The following is a 19,896-nucleotide window of genomic DNA, read 5'->3' as shown; positions in this document are numbered from 1 at the left end:
TTCTGCAACATTGACCCACCAATAAAGCCTTTTAAAACAAATGACAGTGGTTGTAAATGCTTGTTTTGAAGAGCATTCATGAACATCTATGTGATCAGTAAATGTAATACTGGACAATACCTGCTTTTCACTGAAAAATGGATAATATGATAATAAATGGTGATAAATAACAGTAAAGGTTAAATGTAAGGGACAGTTCATTTGTCAGTTGCTGCTAAAATACTTTTAAATCTGTAAAAGTTAAGGAAATTCTAAGAAATATGTTAAAGGCATTGGTGTATTTAAATGTGTGAGATCTTTTCAGCAGAGCATAATTTGTCTTTTATGTGAAAAAAGGCGTTACTTTGATTCTTGTTATTTCTCAATCCTTCAGTACCACAAAGAATTCTGCAGCACTAGCATAAGGAACTTTTATATGCTGAATGCTGCGTCCTTCGCCTCCACACTGGCCTCAAAAAGAGAAAATGCAACAACCTTGATACCAAGCACCTACTCACATGTTTCTCTCTTTGGCTGATAATACATCGCACAACTTGACCTTCGCTGATATTAACAAACAAGAAAAAAAATCTTTCTGATTTTTAATCCACCAGAAAATTCACAGATGTCCACAGGTCACACGAAAAAACAAAATTACAGAACAGCAGCCTGCAGTTTAAGCTAATGTTACAACATTTCATACACACACGCACACAGCTTGGGTTTATTTTAAAGGAAAAAAATAAAGATTTTTGTTCCAAGATTTTTTGTTGATGTTTGCACTGCTGTAAGCCTTTTGAATGTCAGATGGGCAGAGATTCATTTGGCAACACTAAAAAATGGCAACTCAGCTCTCCTCCTGCAAAACCCTGTGGGAATGGGGAGAGAAAGAAAACAGAAAATGTCTCTTCATTTCTAAGATTTTAGGGGACAGAGAAATACATCTAATGAGACTCTGTGTTGTTTCTTTAAGCAGAAAAATGATTGTGCTGCCAGAGGCTTTTTGGAGAAGACTGGGAGGAAGAAATATAGAGAAGAAAATACATATAAAGCCTTTGAACTCCATTTTAAGCAAACGGATATCTTGATGGAAGATCAGAACTATTGTCAGATGATTATAAAGTCTGTCCAATGAAAACACAGCATCTCAACAAGCTTAATACTGTAGCGAGACGAGGCGCTTCACACCTTTCTAGGGACGAGGTTCAGTTGTATCGGCCGCAACGTGTGCTTGATAATGGCGAGGTTGTAATTTAAGAGTGATTTTGTGGCTCTTCGGGGACTGGGATGAAACTATCTTCATTACCAGCTTCCTAGCTGTGTATAGACAGGCTTGGAGAGAACATGGGGTGCATTTCAAGTGCCTCTGCGAGATCCCTCAGTAACATTCGGCAAACACATTTGATCAAAGAGTGGTGTTGCTCTGAGTAGAATAGAAAAAGGAAAGAAAAGATAAAGAGAAAACATATGGAGGGCACTGGAAAAAGCACGTCTGTTGCTTTATTGTGAATGCACGCACAGCTTTGGGTCTCCAAGCGGAGAAAGGGGAGCGTGTTGCAGGAGACTAGACGTCAAGTACTTAGAACAGCCTCGGTGATGATGAGGTTAGGTGACAGGGGTGCAAGCGGAGCAGTGCGATATAGATGTGGTCACCGGCCAGGAAATATCACCCTGGAGACAGAGGAGCCAAACAGGTTCCTGAGCTCTGACAGCACTGAAGATGAACACGCTCATACACAGCAGTAGCCTGAATGCGTTTAATACATCCCCCCACAGATACTCATTCACATCGAAGAGAAATCACTAACCTGATTGCATCTTTGTCAAACAGAGACGTGTGCTAGCATAGACACTCCTAAACATTTATGCTATAGGCTGGATAACAGATCGAGTATCCTTGATGTTTTGTTGTTTGTTCTATTTCTTCCAAAGCTGCTGACAGGAGACTTTTCATTTCCCTTGCTTTATCTCTAACAAACACAACAGCAGCAGTAGCAGTAATGCTGCTCAGCTTATGAGTGTATTTAACTTTAAAGTTGTTTTTTAAGGTCTGCTTGTACATAATGTGTTAGGTTAGTCCATTTTTACTCATAGGAGTTTATGTAATGATGTCTGTTAAAGGAGTGATATTTTGCTTTTTTTAAATTGTATAATGCATTTTAAAAAAAATTTCCCTGTGGTCTTCATAAACTGTAAATGCTATGCTTGGGTCTGAATTCTTCATGAATTAAACTCCACAGGTCCATCTTCAACCCTATTTCTGAGTAATGACACCAGAAAGGTCATTTTGAGTGCTGGCCCTTTAAATACTAATGAGCCACTTCACGCTCCACCCCCTCCAGGTTGTTGGCTGTGCTGCTCTATCCCATTCAACCAACAACTGAACATTTTAGGTAATGGGTTCAAAGTTTGGACATATTTTCAGTATGAACTACGACCGCTTGCTGCTGTTGACAAACAATTATGGGGTAGTTGGAGAAATGTTCGTTGGAATTCTTGACCCTTTATGTGCAATTGTCGTGACGTAACTAGTTATAAAACGTAACAAATTAAGCTGGAATTAAAACAGGTTGTAGAAATCCACTTGATTTTTGCCGGAATTAATATAAAGATAGCTTTGCAGCACTTGGAGGGTTCAAATTCAAACTTTATTAACTATTAGGGTCCAAATACACAAATAAATGTACCAAAGACTAATAAAAGTGGATTTAGCAAAATATGAGCCCTTTAAAGTCATGGTGACTGAAAACTAGCTCAAATTTTTCGGAATTGTTGTGTACAGTTTTTTTGTTGAGGAAAGCCTTAATGCACTTATTAGAACCATTTGTCAAGAAAGGTAATTGTTGCCTATTTTCTTTTAACATCTTCTAATTTTAGATTTGTGTTGCAGACTACATTTTCTTATAATCCCCAACACATTTTCAGAACAATGAGGCCGGTCATTATTTGTTTGCATTTGAAGGTTTTGTTTACATCTGCATCATCAGGCTTCAATTATTGAAAACTCTTGGTTTCAGATGCTGAAGATGTAGTAGCTACTTATGACAGTCTATAGATGAATTTGTCTTTATTATGGATGTGCACGAATAATTGATTAGTCCATTAATCAAAATGGTAAACATAGTCAATATCCTCTCTAAAAAGTCAACTGATTTTTATTTGAGGTTGATGTGGAGGTGGAGGTGGGAGGAAATTCCTGTTTTACTTCACAGTGACAAGAAACTAATGTTTACAGTATTATTTCTGCCAGAGTACTGCATTTTTACTGTAGTTTCTGTGTGGGGTAAGCAAGAGACTGAAGATGTTGGCATTAAGACAAAGTATAGCATTATTTTACTCACTTGGACAACAGTACTTTTATTGAATAAACTTTCTGCAATGTATATATCAAGTAAATTCAGAAAGAAAAGTGTTTGAGGTGTAAAAATTAAAGTGGTTCACACACTCTGGTTCGTCAGATTTATTATTATTATTATCTTGTTAGTGGCACGGTGGAGCAGTAGTTTGTACTGTCACCCCAGAGCAAGAAGGTCCCAGAGTCAATCCTAGTCACTGGATTTTGCTTGTTCTCCACATGTCTTTATGGGTTCTCTTGGGGTAATTGTGCTTCCTTGCACTATTCAAAGACATGCATTGTTATAGACAAAGGTAAGACTAAATCACCCATAGGTGTGAATGTAAGACTGAATGGATGTTCGATGAACTGATGGCATATCCAGAGTGTACTGTGCCTTCCCTTCTTGGTAGCTGAGACAGGCTTATCAGTTTACAAAATTCTGAATTTATTATTTTGGTTTGTGTGGAAGACACATATTAATGACAGCTAATTGACTTGAGCTGCTTGATTATTTGACTCATAAATGTAGTTAACATGCCCAGCTCTAGTCTATATTTTGATGAATAAAAGTGCTTTTGTGAAATCTTGTTTGAACAACATATTGCTATATATTTTATATATCACTACTGAGCCAAAGTACATTAAGATATAATTTTATTGTTCACCCCAGCTTGTCATATATGAGCTGCCATAGCTCAGGAAGTAGAGTGGGTCGTCCAGTAACCAAAGGGTTGGTGGTTCGAATCCCGCTCTGTCATATGCCATTGTGTCCTTGGGCAAGACACTTCCCCCACCTTGGGGGAAGTGTCTCACTCACACTGGTATATGAATGCGTATACACCAGAGTATGAGAGTGGATCAATAATGTAAAGTGCTTTGGGTGCCTTAAAAAGCGCTACAGAAATCTAATCCATTATTATTGTATTCCACATTGCTTTCATAGTAAGCAAAATAACAGAACCGCAAGCTGCTGCAAGGTAGTGAAACTGTGTTAAAAATAAAATTGAGAATCCCCGCAAAAACCAAAGGTATCATGTAACACCATGTATCTTCTTCAAGGGTGTGAGAACAATCACAATTTGTAGAAAACAGTGCACAACAACCATAAAACTGTAAGGACAGTTCACCACCCTGCAGATTAATTCACCCCTCTTTCCTCTTGTTGATATTCAGACAGACTGAGACCAGATGTGTCATATAGGAAGGTGTTTTGTCACAAATTGGATGGATAACAGAGCTGTGGAGCCAGCGTTGAGGCATTTGGCTGTGGCGTGCAGCTCAGTGCAGAGTGATTGGAGACAGGGCCGAGGGAGCAGATGGGATGGGGAGGCAGAGCTGGACCAAACCACTGAGCGCGCTTCCTTGGTTTTGCATCACAATCTCACTTCAGTGATTGTCTATACTCAGTCTCCTTCCTAAAGACTGATTCCACACAGATAAACCAGCCTCCTCTGTTCTAGCAGTGTTGCAGCGGCTTGCTCTTCATACCAAGTTATCTCCGCCTTTAGCTCCACCCTCTTAACATTAATTATGCAGCTCAATGCAGCACTCTGAATCCCTACCGCAGCTCACCCACACTACAATACTCTACTGCTTTCTCCCACTCTCTACAGTTCTGTTACACACACAAACAAACCAGTGTGTCTTTTTCTCTTTCTCATGAATTTATACTAAAAGATAGCATCTTTCCCCTAGTATCATCATGTGAACAGTATGCTGCTAAAAGGACTAAAGACATGGCCAGGACTATGCTTTTTCTATATATTTAGCTGAGTGCATTGATCATACTTTTTACAGGAATATTTGGATTGACAGCCATCTGAGAAACATCACAAGGAAATGTGGAATAACAGTGTATGATCCTAAATCTATTCATAAACTTTTTTTTTTTCAGGCAAATGCAACTGAATCCTTGTACATAAGATGCCATACATTTTCCAGCAATGTTATAAATACAGTAAGCTCAATATTTCATAACATCAGATGCATTTCAATGAATATATTTACAACATGAGCTTTTTATCTTTAGTTGCTCCAGCAGCACATATTGTGGCTTATCACTTTCAAAGCCTACCGCTGATTTCAGTGCAAATCAGAGGCAAACACAGCCTGATGCAGCAAGGCAAACACATTTAACAGCTCAAACACCTGTGAGGCAAGGTGTAATTGACTCAACTACTCCTGAACATGGTGAGAGACACAATCAGACCTTGTCACATGAAGCAACGAGAGTCCACACTATGCAATGTGAATCAGCTACATCAGCAAAGTAGAATGAAACTGGAGAAGATACTACAAGGGAAACTCTCACGCTTCAACCGTCCACCCCCTAGGCAGGCAGTGGGACGGAAACATAGCAACTGTTTATGGGAGCAGAAACATGCTTCCCCCTCATTTCCTAGAGCTTTCACGTGATTAAGATTCATTTCACATCTGCATGTATATGCTTATGTGCTCATGTGCATGTGTATGTAGTTTTTGTGTGACAGAGAGTATTCTTTGCCCATTCAAAAGCTGTATAATTAATCCTACTTAAATGTGAGGCTACCCTGTGAGTCACTCATGCATACTGCACACTCCCTGACTTTAAACACAATTGTTTTTTTTCTTTCACGTGAGCCCACAGCTGAAGGGGACCTTTCCTGTTATCCCCATCTGCCACCCAGAACATTATCAATGAAATGTCAAACCACAGGATTACAAACACCAGCTATTTAAAGGCACATGTTGTTTGGCTCCCTATTGTTACCATTTCAATGGCTTCAATAAAGTGTCTACCCATGTTTGCAAAGATGCTACCTCTGAGACAAAGGCAAACAGTAAGGCAGATGTTCCTAATGAGGAAAACATTGCCAGGGAAGGTGGGATCATTCAGTTGGTATCGGGTAAAGTGAATGTGTTATACGCTTACATAATCCAGGGGGAGCGGGAATTGACTACTCCCTCTCTCTACATGACAATGCGCTGGCAGGCACAGGTCGACTATTTTGTCATGAACACCCACTGTGTTTCCATCAATTCTTAAATAATCTATGCATCACTGGACATCCAGAAAGCACAACGGCAGGTCAAAGCATCTTCATAGGTTGGTGATCATCAGGCAGCCCTCTGTGCTGTGCAGCTCTGCTGCTGCAGGGGTCTTTTCAGTGCATGAAACCGGATGGTGAGCAGAGAACACAGCGGGGGCTGGGCACTGCAATGTACTGCAGTGCTCGTAGCTCTGCTATGCACACCCACTCTCTTCCATTCTTGCTCTGCCTCTGACAATCTCTCAATCTCTACCCCTCACCCTTCTCGCTCATACTTGTACCATTTGTCTTGCCTTCCGCTCTCCACTTTCTTCTCATTTCTTCTGTCCTTCCTTTTGTCCTATGATTTTCATGCCCATTTTTCACCAGACTTTTCAAGCCAACTGTAACTCCAGCACTGCCCCTCATAGTCATCATTTAAACCACTCTGTCCTCTGTCGCTCATGCACACATGAACTTGTGAACACATTTACACATAGACATGAACATATTACACACATCCTGTAACCCTTTCGAGGAGAAAGTGATAAAGTGCCCTCTTTCTCATTTTGTAGAAAGCACATGATGACTGTCCTTCTGACACTTCACTGTATTTATCGGAGTGTCACTGCTGTACTCCCAAGAGTGTGTGTTAACCTCAGACATCTGCAATGTCCTCTATTTGTTCTGTGCAACCTAAACAACTCCCAAATCATGCATATCCAGAAGTAACACAATTGTTGCTACACTTGTCAGGTCTACAGCACACCTCTTTATCCTGACATGCAGAGTTTTGTGATTGTTACTAACTGTAGTATTTCACAGTGACAGCCGTTGTGGCTCCGCTATGTTACCCACAACATCATTTATAGGGGCACACTAAACGCCCATGTGACACAGCCTGGGACAGTGGGTGTCAAACATAGAGGATGAGCAATGACAAACCAGACATCTGTTCTGCTCATCAACAAACAACAACACTTTCAGAAAAAGTAAGTTCAGATATATAGGATATAGTATAGATACATAAGATTACACAAAACACTGTACAAACACACCTTGAAATATAGCTTGTTTTCTCAAAATGAAGTAAATTTCTACTTCTGCATCAGTCATATCATAATTTAGTCCTCAAACCTCAATCCAGGAAGCTGTTAAACACTTAATCAGTGTCTAGGACAAGTACTTCAGAAAATACAAGGGCAAAGTTTACATCAGCCATGTCTACCCAGCCAGAGTGGTCAAACCTCCTCCAACTCCCACACTCCATTTGTATCTTAAAGAGGGATTTGGGGTAATTCTTGAGAACAGCAAGAGGTCTCATTTCCGTTTGTCATTAAGAGCTGAGGTTTCTGATCATTGCTATCTGAATGAGTTTCGCAGTATGCCATCTGCATCATGCAGAGACACTTTCCTGGTCTCTCTCAACCATGACATGAAGCAAAGCTTTGTGTCTCAGCATGTGACAAAACTATATGGGCTGCAGCCATTAAAAGGTTTCACAAGTATTTTTTGACAGATTCAACATAACACCAATGATTTAAGACCTCTTCAACTGTTTAATGAATGTTTCATGAGAAATCTAATTACAACAAACTATTCAGCATAGTATATAGGTTAGCATGAAAACTCTGAAATCACCGAACCTGAATCTCTGGATCAATGAAGCCTAATTTTGATAAATCTCACAGAAAACTCTATTACACAAACAGATCTCAAACGTGAATGATTTTGCTTCTGCAGTCAATTTTAATCCCACACTTTGATGTGTCATTCTGAGCTTTGCAGTAAAAAAGACGGTGGAAGAAAACCACAGCACAGGCACTCCCACCTGGAGTATACTCTGATAATACAGGTAGAAAAGGACAGGACAGAGGTTTTCAAAATGAAACAGCTAGAAGTAAAGGTTCTTTGTGCCTCTGCAAAAACAGCTCTCTTTAAGATGAAGTGTGTTCTCGAAGAGGAGAGGTGCATGAATAATGGAAAATGTTTTCTCCATGTCTTCGTCTGATATATCAAAAGAACGGATGTGGAGAGACCGCTGCGATGTCAAGCAGACAACTAAAAAGGTGTAGAGCTACATCATTTATTAACTAGGCATGGTTAAAAATATGCTCGTAAACTATATTCTAACCTTCATGAAACAACAGTTCACTTGAAACAATATAAAGGATGCCACTTAGCATGGCTTTGTGCTCTGTCCATGGTGCTGAAATGGCTTACACTTCCCTTCCCAGCTCTTTCTCTCTCTGAGCCTACCCATAACATCACTGCTCAATAATTTAAACACTGTACATCTTCTTTTTCTTCTCACACCTAAAATCTTAAGTTTACCTGTATTTAGCTCATTTCTAAGTAATACAAAAAACCCCAGTGGATACTGTATTCTTCTTAAACTACATGTTCAGAGTGCCCACACAAAATACACCAAGTCCAGGCATCATTACCTCCCATTCTGCAGCAGGCCAGTATGCACAGACATCTTGCACAGAGAAAACACACAGTGCCCACTGCTGGACAGAAACAAATCTTCATTTATCGAATTATGAAGGTCAGATCAGTGAGATTTCACAAAAAAAGCTGTGAATGTACTAAGATGAAGCTGGTAATGTACACCAACTGTACATGTAAGTGACATTATTTTTTCTCTTATATTGTTCTGTACAATTATTCACTTTTTTATTTGTTTGAGTCAATCTCGGAATAATCATAAAATATACCTTAAGCATGTAAATCTACTAGGGAAAGTAAACAGAATACATTAGAATGGCATTTACCCCTTTGTTTGATGTACTGTAACCAGTATGTCTGCTTCACCCAATCAGAGAGCATACTTTTGCTGCAGGCTCAGGCTGAAGGAAGTCCCAGAACACCGGATAAACAAAACAAAAACTCATCACCAGGCACAAAGGCTATCATGGCCATTTCAGTCTGTTATCTAAGCACCCCTACTGACACCTAGAATAAACACTGAAGGGAATGGACGTGCTGCAGTAGTGTCTACACCACAGTAAACCTGTCAGGTGTTACAGTACATGGAACCAAACTTTGTTCTTATCCTATCCATGGGAAGAGGGGACAAGTTAAAGCAGTAGTGGCCATTTCAGAAAGCAGGTAGCTGGTTGAGTTGCTCTGCCCGGCACAGGCTGGATGCTGAGGCAGCTCCGCTCAGGGATGTAATGGGATACTGCAGCACTAGAGAACCGTGTGCACAGAAACTTGCCTAGAAGCATCAGGGAGTCCCGCACTAACCTCCCCCTCCCTCCCTTCCTCTACCTCTACCTCTTCTGTCAAGTCTCTGTGATGCAAAAAATGCAATCTGGATGAAAACCTACACGTGTTAACATCCATTAAAGTAAAAGACGGTACACAATGTACAATATACACTGATAAGGATGAGGGGAAATAAGTTCAGAAGTGTAGCGTCGTGCCAGTGGTGCCTACCTTTTGTGCAGGTTGCTTTTTCCTGGACACCGAGCTGTTCCCCTTCTCCACGGGCGCCGAGACACTTTGAGATAGAGAGAAAAAGAATCAGAGAATCTCCTCTTACTTTTTCTTATTTCCAGTTTCAGAATGCATAAGTCAGGAGTCTAACATACAGCCCTCTAGACACACCTTTACTCTGCCCTCCTGTTAACTCTGCCACATATACACACACGGACACCCATTCAAGCGCACCCCAAGACTGGAGTACCCAAATTGATAAAGATCTGCTCAGGGGAGGGATAAAAACTACACACACTCACACACACTGCAGTTTTTTTTCTTCCTCTTGCCCACTCGCTATGCTGCTTTTTTCCCTGCTGCCTTTCCCTGCACTGCCTTCTGATTGGCCAAGCTGCTCTTCAATAACATAAGCTCTCTTCTTTAATTGGAAGGGGTCCAGTTATGTGGTGCACCAGAAACCCTCCCGCCCAACCCATCACTATTTTTTTTTTCCTTTTTCCCCCCCTAAGTGCCTGTGGAAAAGAATGCTGAGCTCTGCAATTTCATACGCATCGAGCAAAGAAAAAAAAAAAAAAGGATGGAGGACAGAGGGAGGGAGGGTGGGAGAAGGAGGAGGAGGGGGGGGAGTGCGTGTGGGAGAGAATAGGAGTGAGTGGGAATGGGAATGGGGGAGAGCGTCGGAGGCAAATCAGCGGACCGCAATGGGGACATGCAAAGGCTGCAAGGGAACAAATATGGGGGGGTGGTGGTGGTGGGGTGTTATAGGTGATGCAGAGGGGACATTTGGCTGCAGGTGTTCACCAGTCGCAGCAATGTGAGGTATGAGTGCAGGTCACATGAAGGGAGACTTCCCTGCGCTCACTGCAGCGGGACTAGGTGGCTCTGCTGCAGTGTGAAGCCTAATTGCCAGGCAAGAAGGGGGATGGGAAAGGAGGAGGAAGAGGAGGAGGGACGAGGAGAGCGGGGGTTGGTTGCAGTGATGCCGAAGTACAGTCATCTAGCCAGTCCGGATATATGGGGGGAAATGGGCAGGCAGCCGCAGTAAATAGCTGTTATAATGTCCTGTTGTCTTGTATTATCCTATTGGAGATGCCCTTAAGGGTGTGGGTCACAAGCACCTGATCAGTGTAAACTACTACCAGGTTTTATGGTAATTACATCACAAGTGAATTACAATGCTAATGCACCCCCCTGTCTCTTTTTTTTCTTTGATTCTAGTAATATGACAAAATACATCATTACAAAATTGTCCACATCCACTGTGGAATGTGGACTCTGTGGACATTTCAATTTAACATTGAAAATCCTATTTACGACACATTTTTCATTATAACTCAACAAATATTGATTGGAATTTAATGTAATTTGACATACATATGACTGGTACCAAGCTACAACTTTTTCTGCTGTATGGAACAACCTTCAAACTGTTTAATTTAAAAAGAAATAGTCGATCCACACATGCACTCTGTTATAATGTCCTGTTGTCTTGTATTATCCTATTGGAGATGCCCTTAAGGGTGTGGGTCACAAGCACCTGATCAGTGTAAACTACTACCAGGTTTTAGGGTAATTACATCACAAGTGAATTACAATGCTAATGCACCCCCCCCCCCTTTTTTTTTTTTTTTCTTTGATTCTAGCAATATGACAGAATACATTATAACAAAATTGTCCACATCCACTGTGGAATGTGGACTCTGTGGACATTTCAATTTAACATTGAAAATCCTATTTACGATACATTTTTCATTATAACTCAACAAATATTGATTGGAATTTAATATAATTTGGCATACATATGACTGGTACCTAGCTTCAACTTTTTCTGCTGTATGGAACAACCTTCAAACTGTTTAATTTAAAAAGAAATAGTCGATCCACACATACACTCTGTTATAATGTCCTGTTGTCTTGTATTATCCTATTGGAGATGCCCTTAAGAGTGTGGGTCACAAGCACCTGATCAGTGTAAACTACTACCAGGTTTTAGGGTAATTACGTCACAAGTGAATTACAGTGTTAATGCACCCCCCCTCTCTCTTTTTTTTCTTTGATTCTTGTAACATGACAAAATACATTATAATAAAATTATCCACATCCACTGTGGAATGTGGACTCTGTGGACATTTCAATTTAACCCTTTCATGCATTCTGGTCACTACAGTGGACAGTTATTCTCCAGCTGTTCTCTTGTACATTCATGGGTTTTGTTGTTTTAGTTCCAAATCAGCCAACACAGTGGACGCTTATACATCATCTCATACACTGTAATTCATACCATTACTGTAACTTTGCTGTTCTGGATCAACCTGATCTGCAGTAACGTGTTAAATCAATTGCTACTTGTTATTAGACTGTAATTAACAGTTTTCTTTATCAAAAAGTTTTTTTTTTTGCATATTATTTGCATGAAGTTAGTAATAACTAGTATTACAGTATGTTAAAATGTGAGAAAACATCAGATTAGCTGCATGAAAAATGTTTTTATTTCATAGTTTTCACACAGTATATCACTTTCTGATGATGGGTTTTAAATACATGCTTTTTTTGCTTCAGAAATTAAATACATGGTGTCCAGCCGAGTGGACATTTTTGTAACTCCATGAAAAATAGGTTCATAAAAAAAAAAAAATTCAGTCACATTGTTTTTTTCATGCCTAAACAGGAATAAAAACACTCAGGAAAAAACTCAACTACGGTTCTCATAATTCATGCATGAAAGGGTGAATACTGAAAATCCCATTTACGACACATTTTTCATTATAACTCAACAAATATTGATTGGAATTTAATATAATTTGACATACACATAACTGGTACCAAGCTTCAACTTTTTCTGCTGTATGGAACAACCTTCAAACTGTTTAATTTAAAAAGAAATAGTCGATCCACACATACATTCTATTATAATGTCCTGTTGTCTTGTATTATCCTATTGGCGATGCCCTTAAGGGTGTGGGTCACAAGCACCTGATCGGTGTAAACTACTACCAGGTTTTATGGTAATTACGTCACAAGTGAATTACAATGTTAATCCCCCCCCCTTTTTTTTTTTCTTTGATTCTAGTAATATGACAGAATACATTATTACTTTCTGCTTGCCAGTCCAGTTTCATATGTTAAAAGCTTTTCTCATCCTGGGGAAAATGTACATACAGGATTGACTTTGTAGTGTCAGATTACCTTCTGCTCTTTCTTTGACATCTGGTACATCCATCAGGTCCCAGCTGCATTTAAGTACAATACACCCCGCGAGATCAATAATAGAACATACAATACCTGACCCATCTGCAGCAGATAGTTATGTGATGCCCAGAGTATATGCAAACACACTGTTTACTTGGTCAACATAAATGAACAGATGAAAAGATACCTGATATTTTAGGTTTAAAATACTGCATGTAATGATAATCCATAAGGGGCAGGTGTACAAATCGACACATTTGTATCTATGTGAGACTGAAACTGTAGATAGGTTTACTTGTGAAAACTTAATAAGGGGACAGTGTTCAATGATAGTAATGGAAAGGAAATAGAATTAAGTTTCTCAAATAATCAATATTCATCCTGTCAAATCTACTCTATAGAAATAACTGCCTATTCATGAACATAGAACATAGATTCAGTTCATTGCAAAACAAGTTTATTTCACCGTTTCGTTAAAGTGCAGCAAATAAAATGGAAGGACAGGAAGTTAACATCTACTACATCTATAATTAGCGCATGTTTTCCTTCATTACTGTGGTCTCTGTTCTCTCTGGAAGGCTGTAGACAGTGATAGAGATGCCTGTGTGTCTGAAGACCTGTTCCAGTAACTCTGACACTCTTTCCCACCTCAGTCGATCTAGGCCGCAGCCAATTCTGTCAGAGAATGACAAGAACATACTTAAATCTGGAGAAATAACATTAATACCACAAAGGTCAGAGAGAAGTTAAATGAAAAAAACAAAACAAAAAAAAACAAAAAACGACAATATACCAGACTGTTAAGAGTAGATGATTACAATGACAAATGGGCCCGTTACTTTTCCTACACAGGTCAATGACGTATCCAGCTCAATAATTTGACTCAGTGATCAGTAATGACTGCTGTTACCTTATGTGTATTGTTGGCATCGTCTTTATTGTTTTTGGGGTTTTTTTTATGTCTTCAGTGTACTCGCATTAACAACTGGTTTCAGGTGTGGAATTGTATATTTTGTATGTTCTATATTTTTTCTTTCAAAAACAAAAAGTTAATGAAGTTGAAGTCATTAACTTAACATTAAGTCTTGTTCTGTACAAGTGAAACTGACTCTGTTTAGAGCGTACTGCACCCCTCTGTACACAGCACATCTGTGGGTGAACTATAAAAATGCCAGCTTCCACAGACTGACAGTGGCATACAATGATGCTCTAAGACTTTTATTGAAAAAACCCAGATGGACCAGTGCCAGTGAATTGTTTATGTCTAATCATGTAAATTCATTGCATGCTCTACTGAGAAATCTGATGTTTAAATTTATGTGTCGCCTGAATCGCTCGGAAAATACTGTAATTTTATTGCTGACAAATCTTGCATATAGTGCTGTACGCTATACATCTCTGTTCTGGAAGCACTGGTATGACTGCATCTTGAAAGTATAGAGTTTTTTTTAAATGTTTTTTTTTAACTGTGTTTGTATTTATCTGTTTGCTTTTTAATGTGGACCGTGAGTCTGTAATAAAGCCTATCTGTCTGTCTGTCTGTCTATCTATCTATCTATCTATCTATCTATCTATCTATCTATCTATCTATCTATCTATCTATCTATCTATCTATCGTAGCCAATTTATGTAGATTTGTGCTGCGTGTGCGTGTTTGTATGTGTGAAAGTGGGCGTGTATTTGTGGTGAGGCACTTGGTTGCTAGGGTCACCTGCACACCTGTGAGCATAGGTAGCAATTAGCCAGGCAGAGGTTATATAAGGGAGACGCAAGTGATCAGAGAAGATTTTTGAGCCATGGGAAGCCACACAGTTTTTCAACCGTGCCTGTGTGTGTGACCGTGAATGGGTGTTATTAGTATTTTTTTGTCCTTTTGTATATGAGATCATTTTTAAGTCATTCAGCCCCTTTTGTAGGTGTTTTTTAAGATTTGTAAGTAAATAAAATATTAAACGCACATCCGTGGCAGACCTTGTTTTTACACACCATCACGAGTTGGAAATGGCTTCAAAATCCCCAAGTGGCATTTTTTTGTAGTTAGATTGCCACTATCTATCTATCTATCTATCTATCTATCTATCTATCTATCTATCTATCTATCTATCTATCTATCTATCTATCATTAAAAAAAAAAAATCAACAAAATACAAACCGAGGCATTGATATTTTGGTTACTCCGTTCATTTCACAGTGTGATTTCATATCCTCCAAGCTCAGTCTCAGGCTTTCATAGGTTGGTTTTTGGGTGGCCTTTGGCTTTGTAATCTGCAACAAGATAAGTGAGTGTATAATTATAATGTAAAACAAAAACAACTGTGTTTTGTTGTCAGACATTTACATCTTTAATATTATTACCAGATAGTAGACAAAACGTCTGCCTCTTTTCAGGACAGCACACTGCCCTGTGAGCTTTTCTATTTGAACAAAAAAAAAAAAAGAAAAGAAAAAGGCCAAATCAACACACAATACAATCCCTGAATATTGTGAGTTAGAATAGCCTTCTTCTCAGATGAACCCTGTTTTACTCCAAGATCGATAGTCGCCTAAAATAGACATTTTTACTCCTGATTAATTTTTTATGAAAGGGCTGACTCACTCTGCTCCTTTAACTCGTCTACTCCTCCGAACTTCTGCTTGAACGTCACAGCTATGCCTTTCCCCATGCGGCAGTCCTCACTGATGCAGTGAGCCAAAGCATCGTCCTCAGAGCAGGAGAACAGATCCCCGGTCACATAGTGGATCATCCAGGTGCCTTCTGAACACTGACCACAAGGGGGCAGCATTACACCATGAGGAACAAACAGCACCACACCCAACAAAACAGTGAAATGTAAAGTGAAATAGCGACAGAAACAGTATTTTTTACAGGTTATTTTCTTTAACTTTAGCTCGTTTTACCTGAGTGTTCTCGGCGTCGGTACTGTTGTCAGCAGGAGACGACATGGAGTAGTGACTAGAACACGGTGGTGTGTTGACGATGTGCAAAGTCTCATTAAACCAACACAGAAATGAAATATCGGAGTTCAGTTCTCACGACAGGACTTTGTGTTGGCTATGCTATGGTGGTATATTGTTAAATGACACTTACGAACGAGCAAGTTGCCGCTTCAATGTCATAAAACAGGAATATCAGTATATTCTTTGATGTTTTTAACGGCTTCAAACAGGAAGCGTCACATCATCGCGCGAGAAAAAACGAGAACGGGTCGAGATTTCCCCTGTATATTCAATCAATGAAATTTTTGACCTAAGAAAGTGAAAGTTTTGGCTTTTGAACATTAAACAACTGTCATAATGCAACTGTTTTTTCAGATACATTTTTGAAATCATTTTTATTTATTTATTTTTTAATGAAATGTCATTTGCAATGGACAGCATTTTTAGGTGAAACAGTGAAACTTTTGTCCCCTACAGAGGACAAAAATGCATTGCTGTGTCTCAGGAGGATATAGTGCCAAATCATAACAGAAGTTATCTCATGATACTTTACATATTATTTAAGAGATCTAAGAGAAATTTAGTCTAATGTCTGTTAAATCATTTTGAATCATTTTCTCAAACATCAATAAAACTCTGTGCATCAGTTAAAAATGATAAAGGTAGTGATAAGCTAAACATATCTCATCTCCACAAAAATGCAATTGCCTTTACATCGTTGCATGCCCGCCATCTGATATTACTGAACTGGAAGGGGAAGAACCCTCCTGCCTATGTTCATTGGATTAGAGAGGTGATGTCGGGATTGGACCTGGAAAAAATTCGGCATAGTCCACGGGTTGGAGGATAAATATGACAGAACCTGGTCACAGTTTATTATTCATATCAAGAACCTGCCTTTTGCCTGATTCCTTGTTTTTATTTAATGATTTTTTCTTTCTTCCTCGCACTTTTACTGCCATCCTAGTCTTCTCAATGCCCACAGTCTGACTGCTGGGACTTACTTTTTTCTTATGTCAGAGGTCCAGAATGTTGGTGATTGTAATGATCAACACAGATTGGTTTGAGTCTTTTTTTTTTTTCTTTTGGTGTTCTGTTTGTCCATTCGAAACGTGCGATTGTGTGGATGTACTTGTGGGGATGCAACCTGGATGGGAGGGGGGGGGGGGACAAGTTCACAAATTGTGAAAGACATGCCTTAAGGATGTAATTGTTATGGAAAAATGATAAATAACGCTGTTTTAAAAAATGATAAAGGTATATGGTACCTTACTCTGTTTGGTGAAATAATCAGATTTTAAAAATGTATATGTTTGTCCAAGTTTAAGTTTTATTGAATAATATTTAAGCTCTTTACAAAGAAATAGGCTAAACAAAAGTGCCTAGATCTGTAGTATCTATAAAATACAGACACATAAACAGACCTGTAAGACCACAGTTAGCAGATGATACAGTAAAACTACTACACTACTCAATTACTCAAATATGGGATTTGACGAAAAATGAGTAGTAACATAAGCTATTTACAAGCAAAAGCAAAAACTGTTGTGGATGAATATCTGAATCTGATATGATAGTATAGTAAACTGTACAATGCCAGGATGACTGTTTTGCAATATACACACTGATTGGAATAGATATCAAGTTGTAATGACATTGGATATGCACAGAGGATTTGTGTTGAATGACAGAATTAGAAGTCAGCACTGCGTCTTCGCTCGTTGATCCAGTCCCCTGGGTTCACATCCATTTGAAGCATCTTCATCACCCATTTATCCCTCCGTGCTCCATCGATGAACTCGTCCAGTGAGAGCTCGCCTAAGTGATGAAGGATAACATAGATTATTCTCAGACGTATTCATATTTTAGTGCATTGTATGATGACATTTTGATGAGTTTGTCCACAGTAAGAAACACACACTTGTAACTGATGACATTAATGAGGCCCAGGAGGCCATTTAAATGTGACTGTTAGCATTCACAATAATAACCCTGAAAGCAGCAGCTAAGTAGAATTCTGATTGTGTATATTTTACCATTTAAGCCATTTCCTATTGTGACATGTCAAAATGTTTTCGCTAATAAAAGCCATGCTCACAAACATGCACACATTTATTTCAACACTCTGGAAAGCTGTGATAGACACTGATATTCCTCTTTTAAATCATCTGCAATCACTCAAAGTTGACAGAGGATGTGTAAATAACACTTACCATCTCCATTTTCATCAACCAGCTCAAATATCCGGTCAACCACTTGGTCTGGAGTCAGTAGATTGCATTCCTCATCCAGTTCCCCATGGCAGGCTTTCTTAAGTCGATAAATAGACTGAATGATGGGAAAGGTTGTTACAGTTAATATAAAATGTACTATTTTAAACACAATCCACTGTTATCCTTTTCTCCTTTAAACTTTAGTCAAAATTTACAGGTTAATTGTTTTGTGTGATTGGTTAAAAATTGTTTAATTACCTCAACAATTTCAAGAAGTTCTGTTTTGTCGATGCATCCACTTCCATCTTTATCGTACATTTTGAACGTCCATTTAAGCTTATGTTCCAGTTTTCCCCTCAGCACTAAGTTCAAGGCTGCCACGTACTCCAGAAAGTCAATCGTGTTGTCCTGTGAACATACAAAGAATTCAAATGTTATGAATTGCAACTTGAGTAAAAAGTTTCTTTACTTCTTCTACTCCTCTGTTAAGTCTTTACTACTGTGCTGTGTTGTAATGTTCTAAATTAAGCATTATCAGTCTTTCTTACTGGATTTAGAATGAACTTGTATCTATTTTGTTCACTTACCACAATATTTTTCCATTAGCAAATCTTAATTTTATCTAACCTTTAGAATTAATTTTGCAGTGTTTTGTCTAAAATGAGACAAATGTCCACATATAAGGCTTCTACTGGACAGAAACATGTACTTACTCCATTCTTGTCAAAGGCTCGAAACATCTGTTCAATGTATTCTGCAGCCTCCTTGTTGTGAGTAACACCAAAAAAGCTTTTGAACTCGTGCATGAAGAGAGTTCCACTTGGACATTCCACAACAAACTTTTTGTACCACTCCTGCAACTCTGCCACATCAATTTCCTTGTCCTGGTCACTATCCTCACTTAGGCGCTGACCCATTTTGGAAATACTTTCTCCAACTTTGTAAAGACTGCCGTGTCTTACTCTTACAACTGTCCTCTATAGTCGAAAATCCATTAAAGCTATTTCTTAGACATCTACCCAATTAATGCCCCTTAGTTTATTCAAATCAGCAAAGATTAAATTTATCAAAATGACATGTAGGTCCATACAAACTGAATTGTTATTAGGCTCTCTATTGTGGCAAATCCGCTCTGAAAGTGAAGTGGAGACAAAGACTGCATTGATCACATGATAAGGGATTAGAAATAGAGACTTGTCAAAATTAATTAGGTAACAGATCGTGAGAGGATTTTCCCGTGCCCCTGTGTGTAGTGATGCTAAACATAGTACAAACATTCATAGTATGTCTAATGTACATTAAGCTCCATATGTATGAAGTTGAACGTAAAGGTGACGTAAACAAAGGATTAAGGTCTGTATGCTACATGAGGATAATAATGTCCCCTGAAGTGAACCACAGACATTATATCTGATTAAATTCTGTGTGGACACTGTCCACTGTACATTACCACAGAAGGGTTAAAGAAGTATTTCACTATATTTCAGAAGTAACAGCTTAAAAATAATGTCTTATAGTCTAATGTGATATCATGAAATCACGTAAATATACACGCCACTTTTAATTGGTGCATTATCTGTACGCATTATAAGCTTTCCACGTGTATGTTCACGCCGTACCAGATACCACACACTGAGGGTTAGGGGTTAGGGTTAGGGTTAGCAGTTACGAATATGTGAACTGGAGATCTTGGCATAAATTGGCACGCAATCAAATGGCATTGAATAACACACGAAAGGACAAAAATGCGTACGTATAACACGCCAAATGCCATAAGAACTGGCGT

At 38.9% G+C, this 19,896-nt stretch overlaps 3 protein-coding genes and 1 long non-coding RNA gene across 9 annotated transcripts in view; 1 reads left to right on the top strand and 3 right to left on the bottom strand.

The window, feature by feature from the left end:
* LOC115422912 (synaptotagmin-2-like) overlaps positions 1-10,087 on the bottom strand; it is a 70,197-nt gene extending 60,110 nt beyond the window's left edge. For 2 of the 4 annotated variants that reach the window (XM_030139537.1, XM_030139541.1), the window contains exons 1-2: positions 9,940-10,064; positions 9,769-9,832 (exon numbers count right to left, since the gene is read on the bottom strand). The gene's annotated coding sequence lies outside the window, so the exon portion shown is untranslated. The other 2 variants (XM_030139539.1, XM_030139538.1) reach the window with 2 other exon arrangements.
* Positions 251-17,393, top strand: LOC115422915 (uncharacterized). Of its 2 annotated transcripts, XR_003935892.1 has the most exons (4): positions 251-262; positions 742-748; positions 16,474-16,559; positions 17,155-17,393. It is a non-coding gene; the product is annotated as an uncharacterized LOC115422915 (long non-coding RNA). The 2 variants fall into 2 exon arrangements; XR_003935891.1 differs by lacking the exons at positions 251-262; positions 742-748 and having other exon boundaries at positions 16,428-16,559.
* On the bottom strand, positions 13,396-16,234 carry oard1 (O-acyl-ADP-ribose deacylase 1). 2 transcript variants are annotated; one of them, XM_030139544.1, is made up of 5 exons: positions 15,830-16,234; positions 15,557-15,793; positions 15,316-15,374; positions 15,113-15,225; positions 13,396-13,635 (listed from the first exon to the last, which is right to left on the bottom strand). In XM_030139544.1, exons 2-5 carry the CDS (start codon positions 15,741-15,743, stop codon positions 13,491-13,493), a joined length of 504 nt encoding a protein of 167 aa, XP_029995404.1. In that variant the 5' UTR covers positions 15,744-15,793; positions 15,830-16,234; the 3' UTR covers positions 13,396-13,490. The 2 variants fall into 2 exon arrangements, with proteins under 2 accessions (XP_029995404.1, XP_029995403.1); XM_030139543.1 differs by having other exon boundaries at positions 15,557-15,722; positions 15,859-16,233.
* Positions 17,208-19,258, bottom strand: guca1b (guanylate cyclase activator 1B). The gene is made up of 4 exons (XM_030139542.1): positions 18,824-19,258; positions 18,369-18,518; positions 18,111-18,225; positions 17,208-17,715 (listed from the first exon to the last, which is right to left on the bottom strand). Exons 1-4 carry the CDS (start codon positions 19,025-19,027, stop codon positions 17,591-17,593), a joined length of 594 nt encoding a protein of 197 aa, XP_029995402.1. The 5' UTR covers positions 19,028-19,258; the 3' UTR covers positions 17,208-17,590.
* Between the last annotated feature and the right edge of the window lie 638 nt (positions 19,259-19,896).

The sequence above is a fragment of the Sphaeramia orbicularis genome, chromosome 7 (assembly GCF_902148855.1).
Source record: "Sphaeramia orbicularis chromosome 7, fSphaOr1.1, whole genome shotgun sequence".
Classification (NCBI taxonomy): Eukaryota; Metazoa; Chordata; class Actinopteri; order Kurtiformes; family Apogonidae; genus Sphaeramia; species Sphaeramia orbicularis.
Note: the sequence above shows the minus strand (reverse complement) of the source record. Positions and strands in the feature narration are given on the sequence as shown.

Coding starts and splice junctions, on each gene's coding strand:
- guca1b (XM_030139542.1), bottom strand. CDS start 19,027: ATGGGTCAGCGCCTAAGTGAGGATAGTGACCAGGACAAGGAAATTGAT. Junction 18,519..18,823: donor GAGCCTTTGACAAGAATGGA/GTAAGTACATGT, acceptor GTATGTTCACAG/GACAACACGATTGACTTTCT. Junction 18,226..18,368: donor AACTTCTTGAAATTGTTGAG/GTAATTAAACAA, acceptor CCCATCATTCAG/TCTATTTATCGACTTAAGAA.
- oard1 (XM_030139543.1), bottom strand. CDS start 15,903: ATGTCGTCTCCTGCTGACAACAGTACCGACGCCGAGAACACTCAG. Junction 15,375..15,556: donor AGACGAGTTAAAGGAGCAGA/GTGAGTCAGCCC, acceptor TTGTTCAAATAG/AAAAGCTCACAGGGCAGTGT. Junction 15,226..15,315: donor GACGTTTTGTCTACTATCTG/GTAATAATATTA, acceptor ATCTTGTTGCAG/ATTACAAAGCCAAAGGCCAC.